Below are 15,245 nucleotides of genomic sequence, written 5' to 3'. Positions count from 1 at the left end.
GGCATCCGTAGTAACTGCCACCCAATCCTGGACTTCGAGGGGCATCCCCTTCTCCAGATTGCTCCTCGACATCCACCAGGCCAGACTGGATCTGGCCCCACCGGAAGGGGCAGAGCCAGAAAATACTGCTCTGATAGGGTGCTCCAGCAGGAAAATGCTCTCTGTAGGGGATGCATGTGAGCAAACGCCCAAGGTACCAATTCCAAATTTGAAGCCATCGATCCCAGGACCTGTAAAAAATCCCAGACTTTGTAGACTGGCAGTCAAAGCAAGCTACCTATCTGAACCTGAATCTTGACCACCCTGTCGGAAGTGAGAAACACTCTGCCCTGCTGCGTGTTGAATCGGGCACCCAAGTACTCCAGGGACTGGGAAGGCACAAGGTGACTCTTTGGTAGATTGATGATCTAGCCCAATGATTCCAGGAGAGATCTCACCCAGAGTACTGACCACACACACACTCCTCATGTGACTTTGCTCTGATTAGTCAGTCATCCAGATAGGGGTGCACCAAAATCCCCTCCTGTCTCAGGACTGCCGCCACCACTACCATCACTTTCGTGAAGATCCGAGAAGCCGTGGCAAGGCCGAAGGGCAGGGCCCGAAACTGAAAATACTGGCCCAGCTCCTTGAACCTTAGAAACTTCTGGTGGTCCTGTCAAATGGGGGATGTGCAGATAGGCCTCGGTGAGATCCAGGGACGCAAAAAATTCTTTTCTGACCACCGCAATCATGGTACGTAACATTTCCATTCGGAATCATAGTACCTTCAAACTCTGGTTGACCTTTTGGAGATCCAAGATGGGATGAAAAGTGCCCTCTTTCTTGGGGATCACGAAATTAATGGAGTACCTTCCTCGCCACTGTTTGGAAACTGGCACCAGTACTACCGCCTCTAGGCTTAACAACCTTTGAAGAGTCTCCTGTACTGCAGTGTGCTTGCTTTGGGAAAGACAGCATGACTCCAGAAACACTGACCGGAGAGGAAGAGAAAACTCTAAGGCGTAAACTTCCCTGATGACTTCTAGCACCCACTGTTCTGAGGTTATCTTGGTCCACTCCTCGTAAAAACGGGTCAGCCTGCCTCTGATTGCCAACGATGAGGAGTGGACCTGCCCAACTTCATTCGGAGGATTTAACTCCGCCCGCTCCCTGAGCGGGTCCACCTCTCACAGCTCTTCCGGAGCCCCAAAAGTACTGTTGCCTACTCTATGACTGCCTCGTCGCTGAGGATCCAGCCGATCTGCCAGGACGGAATCACTGCGACTCACAAAAATGGGGTCGAGAGGAGAAAGACTTCCGTGTCAACTTCCTATCCTTCGGCAGCCTGTTTCCTTTGGTCTCCCCCAAGGATTTTATAAGCTGGTCGAGGTCCTCACCGAAAAGCAGCTTACCCTTAAAGGGAAGGTTACACAACTGCGACTTAGATGAAAGGTCCGCTGACCAGTTGTGCAGCCACAACAGCCATCTCGCTACCACCACCGAGACCATGCAATGAGCTGTGGTCTGAACGAGGTCATATAAGGCATCGGCCACATAAGCGACCCCCGCCTCAAAACGGGCTGCCTGGACCGGGGACAGCGTCCCGGTGGCAGATGGATCCAGAAGCCTCTGGATCAAACACAAACAGGCTCGCTGCATCAGGCTGGCACAGACAGCTGCTCGCAGCCCCAGGGCTGACACCTCAAAAGCCCACTTAAGCTGCACCTCTAATTTCCAATTCTGAACATCCTTTAGAGTGGTGGTGCCGGTGACCGGAATTGTGGTCTTCTTGGTGACCGCAGAAACTGCAGCATCCACCTTCAGGACCTTGAAGGAATCCAAATGTTCCTGAAACAAGGGATAAAGCTTCGACATTGCTCTTTCCAATTTCAAGCCGGGACTCCCATTCACAGCTGATCAGCTTCTGTATCTGCTTAGGAATGGGGAAAGCGTTGGGGGGGGGGGGGGGGGGGCGGGTCTCCGTAGTCCATCCAACACCGGATTAACCCCTTCATTATCCGAATCCTCCAGGGAGAGCTTAACCCTCAATTCCTCCAACACCTGGGGGATAAGTGGGCGCAACTCCTTCCTCTTGAAGAGGCGGATCACCCATGAGTTATCGCCATCCCCTTCCGGGCCCTCAAAGGCACCCTGATCTACCTTAGGTTCCTCTAGGTCCTGGGGGTGCCCCATCTGGGTCCGCATCCAGATCTCCCGCTGGAGATAACCCCCCTCCCTTCAGCTTGAAGGTCATATGAATCCTCAGAGTCTGAGTCCAGTCACGCTGGGCGAGTCCCTTAAGACTGGCCCCGCGAGCCTGCGGAACTCTTAGGGAGCCCCCTTGCCCTCTTAGTGGAGTCTGCCGGGCTATCCTTAAATTGTTGCTTTCCCGCCTCCCAAGCTAGGAAGGCCTTGTGAAGCAAGAGGACAAACTCGGGCAAAAACCCTCCTGGGTTCCCCGAGGGCCCTTCCGGACTGCTGGGGCCCGAGCCCGCCAGGCCCTCTGCCCGAGGGCGCACCATGGGGGAAAGAAGGGGGAGAAATCCCTGGAGCTCCAGGGAAGAACCAATTTATCCAGATCCCCTTCCATGGGGGTCAGAACCACGACCTTGCGGCCCCCCCCCCCAATGTTGCTGCGGTCTGCGAGGCTCTCTGAGATTTGGAGTGCTTGGAAGAAGCTCCCTCCCACCCTGCTGCACAAACTGTGCAGAGGAAAAGGGAATTAAGGGAGGCGGACCACACTCCGCATGCCTGGCAGGCTTCCACAAGCAGCCTGTCCATCATTGGGCTTAAAAAATGGCACGGCCCACCTAAAATCGCGGGGGAGGGGCACACCACGCGCCCGCCGCTGGCTCAGAAGCAAAAGGTCTCACTACCACTGAAAAATCCAGCCAGCGCGAAAGGGCCGCCACCGCGGGACAAACGCGCACGCGATCACCCCGGCAGAAAAAACACACGAAAGAGGCAGTTCCCCTGGCCAGGGACTCCCTCCTAGCACTAGCAGCACCTCCAGGGCCAACCCTCAGCAATCCTGCCGAGCAGACCGCCTGACAGGCTGCTCAGACACTAAGTCCGAGCTGCCGCTGCTGCTGAGCTTCGCAAAACTTTTTTTTTTGTTTTAAAGACACACAGCCAAAATTCAGCACAGGCAAAGGCAACACAATTAACAGGGGGATACTTCCCTGAATCTCAACCGGCAGGCGGAGGGGACTTCAGGCCCCACTGAGAGAACCAGTCCCCTGGATGTCAGTGGTCTCAGGCTAAAACCTGGCAGGGATATCCAACCTCCCGTTCACCTGGCTCAACTCGAGGGATGGCCCTCCACAGGAACCTGGCACCTCAGGGAGCAGAAGTCCTCCAAAATTCCAGTCAGGACTGCAGGTTTAGCACCTCTACTATCTGCTGGAGGTAGAGAAATACTGAGGGACTGAAGGTGGCACTCTCGGCTATATGGCAGTGCCCAAAGTTTTGTTCTCTACCTCCATCTGCTGGTAGGAATGAATAAAACCAACTTGTCTGGACTAATCTGGGTATGTTCAGGAAATTGCAGTTGCAGTCAAAAAAGGAAATAATGTCAGGAATTTTTTTTTGAGAATAATGGAGAACAGCAGAGAATATCATAATGCCTCTGATGGTGCAAATGCAGCTTGAGTATTGTGTGCAGTCCTAGTCAACCCATCTCAAAAAAATACATAGCTGAACTAAAAAAGGTGCAGATAAGGATGACCAATTATAAAGAGGATGGAATAGCTCCCGTATGAAGAAGGAGATTAAGGGTCTTCAGCTTGGAAAAGAAATGACAGAGGGGCTACAATAAAAGGTTATAAAATCATGTCTAGATGGAACAAATAAAAGGAAAATTGGTTCTTACCTGCTAATTTTCGTTCCTGTAATACCACAGATCAGTCCAGACCAGTGGGTTATGCACTCCCACCAGCAGATGGAGGCAGAGAACAAAACTTCGAGGCACAGCTATATAACTCTAGTGCCATCTGCAGCTCCTCAGTATTGGCCGATCCCAAAGCAAAAAAAAACAAAACACTGAAACTAACTTTAAACATCTATTCACCCTGAACAAGGCGAACATGAAAAGAACAGGAAACTTGGATTCCCCTAAGGTTGGAAACCCTACCCCTTCTCCATTAGTATTGGAATAAAGAGTACTTCCTTCAGTATTCTTCAACACAGCAGCTCACCTAAGGGTCAGCCAATCTTTCAGCAGCCACATCTGGGCAGGCCTCTGGACTGATCTGTGGTATTACAGGAACGAAAATTAGCAGGTAAGAACCAATTTTCCTTTCCTGGACATACTCGGATCAGTCCAGACCAGTGGGATGTACCAAAGCCACACTACTGGGGGGGACCCCGAAAGACCCACTCAAAGAACTCGTTCCCCAAAATTGGAGTCCTCTGGCGCTTTAACATCGAAGCGGTAATGCTTGGAAAAGGTATGCAGAGAGGCCCAAACCGCAGCTCTGCATATCTCCTGTGGCGAAAGCAGCTGGCACTCCGCCCATGAGGTCACTTGTGCCCACGTCAAATGTGCTGTCAAGCCGACCGGGACGGAGCGGCCATTGCAAATATATGCTGAAGCAATGATCTCCTTCAGCCACCTAGACAGAGTGGCCTTGGACGCCTTATCCCCTCGCCTAGGACCACCAAACAGAAAAAATAAATGATCCGATTTCCGGAAGGGATTGGTGATCTTCAAATAGTGCAATAGAATCAGACGCACATCTAACAAACGCAGGTCTCTATCTATTGTCGAATCACAGGACCAGTCTGGGAAGCCAGGGAGATCTACCGACCGATTAATATGAAATGCAGCACCACCTTAGGCAGAAAGGACGGCACTGTGCGTAAGGGCACTCTGTCCGCTGAAATCCGCAAAAACGGATCCCAGCAGGACAGAGCCTGCAATTCAGAAATGCGCCGCGCTGAACAAATAGCCACTAAGAAGACAGTCTTCGGGGTCAGGTCCTTGAGAGAAGCCTGATCCATTGGCTCAAAGGGCGGTACACACAAAGCCTGTAGGACAAGGTTCAAGTTCCACTCTGGGCACAGTTTTCGAATAGGCGACTTCAAATGCTTGACCCCTTTGAGGAAACGAACCACATCGAGGTGGCAGACCAGGGATCTGCTGTCTATTCGTCCCTTAAAATGGCTCCAAAAAAAGCCCAAGCTCAGCGCTCCGCGGAGGAGGAAGGAAGCAGTTAAAAAAAAATACTGCAAACCTCCGGTTTAACTGCCCAAGTTCTCAGAACGCCTGTCCTGAGGCCAAAACACACCCAGGAGCTATTTCCCCGACCCGAGGAGGCTCCGGCACTAGGATCCTCCTCCTCCCCCAGCTGAGCACTGCCTGAAACGGCAAGCCTCAGAGAAAAGCCCCTGCAGAGAAAAAAACTGAAGGCAAGAATCCCTTTTTTTTTTTTTAAACTCTAAGTAAAAAAAATCCCCACAGGGGTACTTTCTTTAGGAGATGCCTGAAGAGGGCTTCGGGGCGTGGAGGGAACCAGTCCCCTGGCTATCCAACTCCCCGGAATCAAAGGGCTCTACAGCCAGGGGTGTCCAACCCCCCGTTTAGCTTGCTCCACCAGAGCTGCAGGATGCACGACCACCATCTGCTGGAGACAAAGAAATGCTGCGGAGCTGCAGATAGCACTAGAGTTATATAGCCGTGCCTCGAAGTTTTGTTCTCTGCCTCCATCTGCTGGTGGGAGTGCATAACCCACTGGTATGGTCTGATCTGCGTATGTCCAGGAACAGGGGTTTATTATTTAACCCTTTCAAATAATTCTAACACAAGGAGACACTTCATGAAACTAACAACTAGTAGCGATACATACTGAGGTTTTTCCAATCAATATTAATTAAGCTGTGGAATTTGTTACTGGAGAATGTAGTCAAGGCTTCGAGCATAACTGGGTTTAAAAGGTGTATGGATATGTTCCTGGAGGTAGTCTATAAACAATTAGCAGCCAGGTGATCCAGGGAAAGCCACTGCTTATCCCTGGCAGTGAGCAACAAGGAGTAGATTACTTTTTGAGAACCATCGGGTATCTGTGACCCAAATTAGCCACCTTTGGAGACAGGATGCTGAGCTTGATGGACCTTAGTCTGAAACAGGGGAAAATATTTGAAGCCTTAAACTGTTAAATGAGTAATACCAGAAATGTAAACATGCTGCTGAAGCCAGATCTTAGATAAAATAATGACCTTGTGCCACAGGTATGTGAAACAAAAAAAAAAAGCAGGGTGCTGCTAGATCTAAAAGTTACAAAGTAGCACAAAGTAGCTCTAGCAGCACCTTTTACTACATAGTGTCTGGAACTTTCCACTTTTGGCTTTAATTGTATTTTTGAGCCCATTGGCTTCCTCCTGGTCCTTTTACCTTCCACCTCAATCTTAACCAGGCTATTCTGGTGATAAAGCAGCATGAATCTTCATTCACAGGGTTTAACCCGCCTCCTTCCTCCCCTTAATAACTCAGCCATCACAGCAATCGGTGTTGGCTCCTTTCAGAATCCATGCACACACCCTAAATCCCACTCAATGAAGTTACTGTTGTATGATTATGGGATTCGCTCCTAGGAGCTAGGAATACTGCCTCCATAACATCCCCAGCCTGGTGAGCAGAAGCCAGTTCCAAGAATCAAACCTCCATATTGTCATAACTTGTGACTTTAAAATTAACCACTGAGATTGCCATTCATCTTCTGCTACATGAAGTGTACTATAGACCAAATGAGAATATAGACTATTCAGTCCATCGCAAAATCTGACTGGACCAGGGCATCTAGTGGGCTAATATACAGAGATAAATCAGATTCTATGTGGGCTTGTAAATGTACAATCCAAATATAAATTTCCTCTCTGCCTGAATTGCAACATCTCTAAATCCTGAAAGTGGTCAAGAATCATTTTACCAATTTTATTGGGATCTTCGCCAGCTTGGTTTGGAACAAGGATGTCCTTAGTATGAAAAATCTTCAGGCCCTGAGTTCCACCAGCAAACATTAATGCATATTTGTTAGACACAGCCAGGAGATTTGAGCGCTCTTTCGGCAGCTCTTCAGGGGAATCGAAGATTCGCATCTTCTTTAATTGCCTGAACTGGAAATCCTGTTATGGAAAAATAAAGAAAAGGAACTTGCATGATGATTACAGATATCACCCACAGCATCCAGAAGATAAACTGTGAGCCCAGTTAAACCCAGATACATCTCCCTGTGCTGCATTTATTTATTGAACAATCTCTCCTGATGTTTCTGTGCTGGAATGGATGGAAGATGACAGAAGGATGCTAGAGATTGGCATATTGTTACTTTGTTGTTATATGAATATTATTTAAATAGTACAGATGACTTCAAACACACAATGAAAGCAGAGCCAGTAGACTAAGTCGTGTCAGAACATATTATGGATCAAGGAATTAAATAGACAATGCTAAGGTTCATAAAATGAAAATTTGGATGTGGTTCATATTTGTTGACTACTGTAGTTCAGTAGCAAAGAGATACAGAAGGTAGCCTCAGGATTAATTTTTCTTCTTAATCTGTTCCTGCTGAGCTGAGTCTATCTGAATCTCTCTGTTGTTGCAACAAATTAAAAAATAGGTTTGTTATATATTGTAGGCTTTCTAAAGCATAATTCCAGAAACAGCCCATGATTTCTAACATAGCCTGACAAAATCAGGATACTCTGTCGCTCACAATATCTTTTATTAAACTAATAAAATAAATTCTGAACATTATGTAAATGAGTTTTAGTCCAACATATTGCAACCAAATAACTCCGTTTGTATTCTGGGACTAATAAAAGGGAGAGAAAATAAAATAATCAGTTATACAGCTAGCAAACTGGCAAGCCCATCAGGTTCATCCTAAAACAACATCAACGAGGGATTAATGTTCATCTGTTTCAGTAGAAATGCACCCCCAAGGTGAGCACAGGTTCTGTACCCTCTCACCCTCAGTAAAACTGCCTTCTTTCAAATATCTAGAAGATGCCAGTGAGTGAAAAGAAAGGAAATCTTTATGAATGCTCCCCTTCTATTCAGGGCTATGGGGGAGGCGCTGGAGCATCAGAGGGAGACTCAGGGTACTCTGAAAGACTGAGCCAGGCCGGGCTTTAGCCCCCACATCATCTATAAACTTGTAGTCGCAGTTTCTCTAAAGACAGCGGGATAGGCTCTGCCAGGTAGGAGGAGCGGAGGGTGGGCTCGGGGATTGCCCTCCCCGGAAATGCTCGGGACCCGTCACCTTCATCTCCCTCTCCGCAGGTAAGTCCATATCGTCCTCCATGTCCTCAGCCGATACACTGCTTCTAAGGCTCAAACCTCCACACACCGCCACAGCAACATGGTGGAGGAGCTACGAAACATCACCCGTCGCTTCCGGCGCACGCAAAAAACGTCACTAAACGCGTCAAGCGGGAAATACTTTGAGGGAAGGGAGATGAGAATGTAGGGCGGGGGCGGGGCACATTCGCGAGTAAGGTTTACGCTTCTTGACTGTACTCTATCAATTAGATACTCAAGCAGTCCACCATCACAAAAACATACAAATATGTCTCAATCATATTCATTGTTGATATCCTGAAGTTGTAACCGGCTGGAGATATATTTGAGAACCGCTGCACATTCTTGATAAAAAAAATCAGATGGTATACACTCCTTCAGAATGCTCTGGCAGTCCCGAGCATGACATTCTAAGCTGGGAATTCAGTAAATGCACAACATCCCCTTCCCACCCACCCCAAGCATTATTACATTCCTTTTCATCTCCCCTACGCCTACCCCTGGCAAAATCACCTAAAATTCCCTCTCCCCCCAACTCCTCCATAGCATCCCCATTGACCCCCCCCACCACCAACCCTATCTCAGAGTGAGATTTAACATCCCAAGAATTGAGAATGAAGGCCGAAGAGAGGTATTTGGTGGTGTGTTTGTGGTATAAGTCTGGAAAAATCTGAGTATTGTATTGTTTTGTAAATAAAAGAAGCAACACAAAATTATATTTAGCTTTCTTTAAGTTGTAATTCTTTAATACCACAGAAAAAAAATCCTAGATCCCCCCCCATCCTATGACCTTTCCTCCCTTCCCCCAGTTCCAACCTATATCCTTTCCCACTACCAGAAATTATATGAAAAATGACATTTAAAGTACTTCTTTCTGAAGTAAAAATATCACAACAACATGTACTGCTGGGGTACCAACCAGAAAACCTTGCATAAAAGACCCTTGGAACCCATATGGTATTAGGCCTTTTGTGACATGTGTTGGGTGTGGACTTGGCCCTCAGAAAGCCATGAGTAAACTGAATTACAATATAACTCTCATGCACCCTGGTTCCCCCATGAATCCTTTAGTCACCCTGGTTCCCTCCCACAACCTCCTCACTCACCCTGGTTTATTTCCTCCTCCCAAACCCCTCATTCACCCTGGTTCATTTCCTCCTACCCTATGATCCCCTCACCCTGGTTCACTCCCCCCAACCTCAATTAATTCATTTCCCTACTTCCCTTGATTCTCTCAATGCCTTCCTCCCCTCTCCCCTGATGCCCAGTCAGTTCACTCTCCTCTTGCTGCCCTGCAATCTCCGGTTCACCCTCTCCCTGCCCCTTGGACCCTATCGGCCAAACATGAGGAGGGAGGGCAGCAGCTGTGCAATGTCTCCAGCAGTGGCGTAACCAGAACTGATTTTTTGAGTGGGTACAAGTTTAACATGGGTAGGCTGTAGCTATGCAGGTCTGAGATCTACTAGTTGTATTCTTATTGATAAATAATGCCATATACTACACCCTACAATGGTTTTCTAACTAGTTTGCAACAGCCATTATGCATCATGTGTGAAACTTTAAAACATTTTACCTCAATTATTTCAAGCACTTACCACAATTAAAAATTCCTTATTAATCTGTATTAATTTATTTTATATTTATTGCAGTTTTTAAATGCACAAGTATATTGTTAAGCTTTCCCTATGCTTATGGCCAGGGACACAAGAACACTTAGACTCAGTAAAAGTACAATGTATTTTTTATTAGTCAATATAAGTGTTCTCGGGAGATGCTGGGTACTGAGTGCCCTTAGTCTTACAATCTGACCAGCATCTCTTTGGATACAGGAAGTGACCCTTGTTTTATAGATAACATTCAAATACAGGAAAAGGATAGAAGGTTCTAGAGACTTGCATGACTGCCCAAAGGATCATTTACATAAGTTGTGATGTCAACTGCATGATTAAATCATCGCTAACTATCCCTGATTGGCTTCCCAGGATGTGTAGCCCATTTCCCATGGCTCTCTTTGTTCTGTTAAACTCTTACTGGTAAAGGCAATCAACACGTCTGTAACTGTGTGGATTACAAACTCCTGAGAATAGTGCCTGAAGCTCCCCTGAGGTTTCTTCTTTGTGACTCTATGAATAGACATCACTTGTCTGGTGCCAGCTTGCCTCCACAGATATCCAGGGACATTCTGTAAGTCACTCAGAGTCCATTCAGCCCAGGCAGGCCAAAGACACGCAGAGGGTTCTGGGGATTTCCTTCTCCATGTTGGTTTTCTGTTCAGGTATACTTCTCATGTCCCTCTTGTGCCCCTTACAAATGGCAAAGTGGCACACCCAAGTACTAGCTCGGAGGACAGAACTGTATGAAGTCATTATGGCAAATGGGCTAAATGTGTAAGCTAAGCTAACCTTGTGTGTGTTATCCCTCTAGATCCCCCCTAAAGTAAATGAAACTCATAGGCAGACACACTCTAATTGACAAATAATAACAGAATAACTAAGTTTCACTAGGTAGCCATTAGCTCTATGATTGAGCTATAAGGATACCAGCATTATAAAAAGGACCTAATTTATAATAGCAAGACCACATATGTTATTTTTCAAAGTCAAGTAATTACACAATAGTGGTGTAACAGGTAAAGGTAAGGAGAACAAAGAGAGACTAGTATGAAAATATTATGTTTCTCATATAATACTAGGTATACTGGGCAACAAAGAGAGACTGGTATGAAAATATTATGTTTCTCATATAATACTAGGTATACTGGGCAAGTCTTTACAAAGAATACTGTTATTGTAAACAACTACCCAGGATAATATTCATTACAATGGCAAGCAGGGATATAATCAATGCACGTTACCAGAAAAGTGAAGGACAGCATAAGGACTCATACTGTGTTGTGCATACATCCTGTGGGACAAGTTATAAAAGTGTTGCAAAAAATAAGACATGTTCTGGTCATGGACAGAAATGGGCCTAGGTGAACAGAAGTGTCACACTACCAGCGCACATCTGTGAGAGCTTGAGACTAAACTCTAGATAAAGAAACCAATAGGTAGTGTTACAGGAAGAAATGCTCAAAAAGGTATATAGGGAAAAATAGAAGGGGCTCACTAAATTCAGTATATTGGGTACAGAAAAATACTTGTGCAGAAGCAGCAATAGAGCAGAATTTACCTCAAGGGAATATTTGATTTATACCAAGACATATCACACTGTCAATTGGCCAGCAGTGGGTCAGGGTGTTTGCTTAGTGTGATCAGATTAGCTTTCATAGATTAAAGTAAAAAGAACATATCAAATAATCAATATCATGTAAAAAGCAAAGAAAACAAATAGATCCAATCAATCATAATAAAATGAAAATTAATGTATTCTTTCATGAATCCTTTTTGCAGAAAGCCAGCAATCATCATAACTATAATAAAATATCATTAATCATCAGAACAGGACAATTCATATTACAACCAACATGAAAAAAAAAATGTAAATCTGGTGTCACCTCAGCAAAAAATATCCCTCCACTGCTCTCCTGCAAGGAAAGAGACATCTAGAACCTTGCCATACCATAACGTCACAGCACTGACTCTTAGCACTCAAATAACAGTAACCTTATGAAAAAGCAGAAATGCAGATACTACGCTAGGCCCTAGGACATTGATACATCACCTGCTGGAATAACAGAACAAGCTGGACTGCTACAGAGAAACTACATGCGAGCAGAAATACTGCACTTCAGTCACCCACAGGCAAAACAGAGTACGACCTTTACCTAATATAGAAATAAGAGACTATAAATTAGAAACAGAAACATGCAGACAAAACCATAATAGCCTGAGAAAATAAAGTCTCTGAACAATGGAATACTGAAAAGCAAAATACAAAAATATAAGAAATTCACATTCCCAAAGATGGCACATTCCAATTGCTAAAATCTCAAAATATTTTTTTTTTACCTTTGTTGTCTTATCTTTGTATTTTTCTTATTTTTCTAATCATTTGGTCCCTGTCTCTTTTTTCCCCATTTTTTCCCTTGTTGCTCATTTGCTAATTCCTTTTCACTGTTTCTCTTCTCCCCTCTGCCATCTTCCCTTCCTCCCTCACACACACGTTTTCTCTCACACACACAAGCTCTCACATGCTCTTCCCCCCCAAGATCACATTCTCTACACACACACACACATACACACTCACAAGCTCTCACTCTACATGCTCTATCATACACACACACACACAAGCTCTCACTCTACATGCTCTATCATACACACACACACACAAGCTCTCACTCTACATGTTCTATCATACACACACACTCACACAAGCTCTCACTCTCTCACCTCCCCCAGGCTTCCATTCTTATGCACACACAGATGCACACCCAGGCTCCCATTCTCACACACATACACACATTCAAGCCCAGGACCACCCGTGGGTATGCCACAGTTCTCCAGCATATCCTCCCTTCTCCCCTGTCGGGACCTGAATATCATGCTTTGAACCACATGGAAGGATGGAGAACACACTGGAGGCACAGCAAGTCTATCCTCTGCCTCCTCCTATTTGGCTGATAGGAGCCAGTGAGTGAGAGGGTCTGGGTAGATTGTGCCACCAATATGTCCCTTCCTGGATGGACAGGAGACGGTTAATATGCTGTCCACTGCCACTAATGTTTTTTCTTCTGGGATGGGCTCAAGATTATACTGGGGGAAAGAGGGTATGGCAGGGTATGTTAAGCTTTCCCTATGCTTATGGCCAGGGACACAAGAACACTTAGACTCAGTAAAAGTATAATGTATTTTTATTAGTCAATATAAGTGTTCTCGGGAGATGCTGGGTACTGAGTGCCCTTAGTCTTACAATCTGACCAGCATCTCTCTGGATACAGGAAGTGACCCTTGTTTTATAGATAACATTCAAATACAGGAAAAGGATAGAAGGTTCTAGAGACTTGCATGACTGCCCAAAGGATCATTTACATAAGTTGTGATGTCAACTGCATGATTAAATCATCGCTAACTATCCCTGATTGGCTTCCCAGGATGTGTAGCCCATTTCCCATGGCTCTCTTTGTTCTGTTAAACTCTTACTGGTAAAGGCAATCAACACGTCTGTAACTGTGTGGATTACAAACTCCTGAGAATAGTGCCTGAAGCTCCCCTGTGGTTTCTTCTTTGTGACTCTATGAATAGACATCTCCTGTCTGGTGCCAGCTTGCCTCCACAGATATCCAGGTACATTCTGTAAGTCACTCAGAGTCCATTCAGCCCAGGCAGGCCAAAGACACGCAGAGGGTTCTGGGGATTTCCTTCTCCATGTTGGTTTTCTGTTCAGGTATACTTCTCAGATGCAGGGCAATTTTCCTCTTCATTACATTAGATATATATAAAAAAAACACAATTATTAGAATTGTTAAGTAAGGGGTGATGGTGGGGTTCATCATGATTGCTGAATTTGAACTTGGATTTGGAAAAGCCGGGGAATTTAATCTAAAATCCAAATCCAATTATCAAAATATGAGCAGCGAGGGGGATGGGTGTGGTGCAAGGCTGAAGGTTCACTTAGGGTGCCTAATATGCTTGCACTGGCCCTGATGACACTAGATTAAAAAAAAAATAGGGATAGAGAGGGAGGATGTGCATTTGTTTAAAATGAATACTGAATCCAAACCAAAAAAGCCTTTTTTCAGTTTGATTCATTTCAAATAAATCAAATGGCTAGAGCTTTAAAAAAATCTGAAAATGTCTGGTGTTTTTGTTTTGGCAAATAGCATGCACAATTTGCCAAAAATTGTAAAAAAAAAAAAAAACCCCAAAAAACAAAACTGAACCCTCATGCCCTCCTTTCCTCCTACCCTGTGAGCCTTTTACCTCTCCTGTGGCTTTCTGAGGATGAAAGGGGCAGGAGAGCTCCTCAATCACGTCTGCCCCACCGGTTCTGATTTTAAAATGGGGATGGTCTCAGGGCCAGCCAGTGCCACATTGGTATAGGGCCCTATTTCTTTTTGACTTGGTGTCAGCTGGCCCTGAGACCAACGACATTTTTAAATCAGAATAGGTGAGGCAGGAAAGAGATCCTTTTCCCGCAGAAGGGTTCATGGTGGCAGAGGGAGTGGAGCTGCAGAGGAGGTAATTTCTTCTATTTTTTAAAGCAATTTAATGTTTATTTCAGTTCCGCAAACAGACTAAACAGAAATAAACATTAAATCAACTGAATCCCAAAAAAATAAATGAAAAAAAAAACCAAAAAAATAAAATTGTTTGCCCTGTACATCCCTAAGAGAGAATCAGGAGCCACCAGAGAGAGTAAAGCAGAAAGTATTCATTACTTTTCATGGGATTTTCTCAGAACTTTACCAACAATTTCTTGTCTAGGGGATCCTGCCAATGCACATCACTTAATGTGACTTCTAGTTTTCATAAAATAGTGTAATAAGAGGCTTCCAGGAGCTCCCTCCAGAACATTACTGGATCTAGTCAGACCTCATCCTCTCACACAGATTCTGCTGCTCAGAGTTTCGTGTCAGACTAAATTTGGTGCTTTTTCACAAACATCACAGACACTTTCTCAAGGAACAGTTAGTGTTACCATGAAGACCAGGGCCATGTTTACATTTCATGTAGCCCCCAAGTGCAGGATTTCCAGTGCCTCCCCACTCACTGGGGTCGATGCAATACAGTATGCTCAGCCGAGTGCACTGTATAACTCGCACTCTGATGTGGGTTAAATAGGCGCTCCTTGTGACCTTGGACAAATCACTTTACCCTCCACTGGCTGATTTAAATTTTTTTTTTTTTTATTTTAAATTATTTTTTACTTTTGGGACCTCCGACTTAATATCGCCATGATATTAAGTCGGAAATTAGCGCAAGTGTACAGAAAAGCAGTAAAAACTGCTTTTCTGTATACCCTCCGACTTGTCGGAGGGTATACACTTTCCCGGTACAGAGAGAAATTAACGCCTACCTTTGGG

The 15,245-nt window shown here is 45.2% G+C and overlaps 1 protein-coding gene across 2 annotated transcripts in view; it reads right to left on the bottom strand.

Annotated features, from left to right (window-relative positions):
• The window catches only part of NUP214 (nucleoporin 214), a 232,051-nt gene extending 223,651 nt beyond the window's left edge, over positions 1-8,400 (bottom strand). For both annotated transcript variants that reach the window (XM_029612981.1, XM_029612982.1), the window contains exons 1-2: positions 8,244-8,400; positions 6,909-7,104 (exon numbers count right to left, since the gene is read on the bottom strand). In XM_029612981.1, the coding sequence (XP_029468841.1) occupies positions 6,909-7,104; positions 8,244-8,285 (238 nt within the window). In that variant the 5' untranslated portion in view covers positions 8,286-8,400. The remainder of the gene's footprint in view (positions 1-6,908; positions 7,105-8,243) is intronic.
• Positions 8,401-15,245: the final 6,845 nt, after the last annotated feature.

Source organism: Rhinatrema bivittatum, chromosome 8 (assembly GCF_901001135.1).
Source record: "Rhinatrema bivittatum chromosome 8, aRhiBiv1.1, whole genome shotgun sequence".
NCBI classification, from domain to species: Eukaryota; Metazoa; Chordata; class Amphibia; order Gymnophiona; family Rhinatrematidae; genus Rhinatrema; species Rhinatrema bivittatum.
Note: the sequence above shows the minus strand (reverse complement) of the source record. Positions and strands in the feature narration are given on the sequence as shown.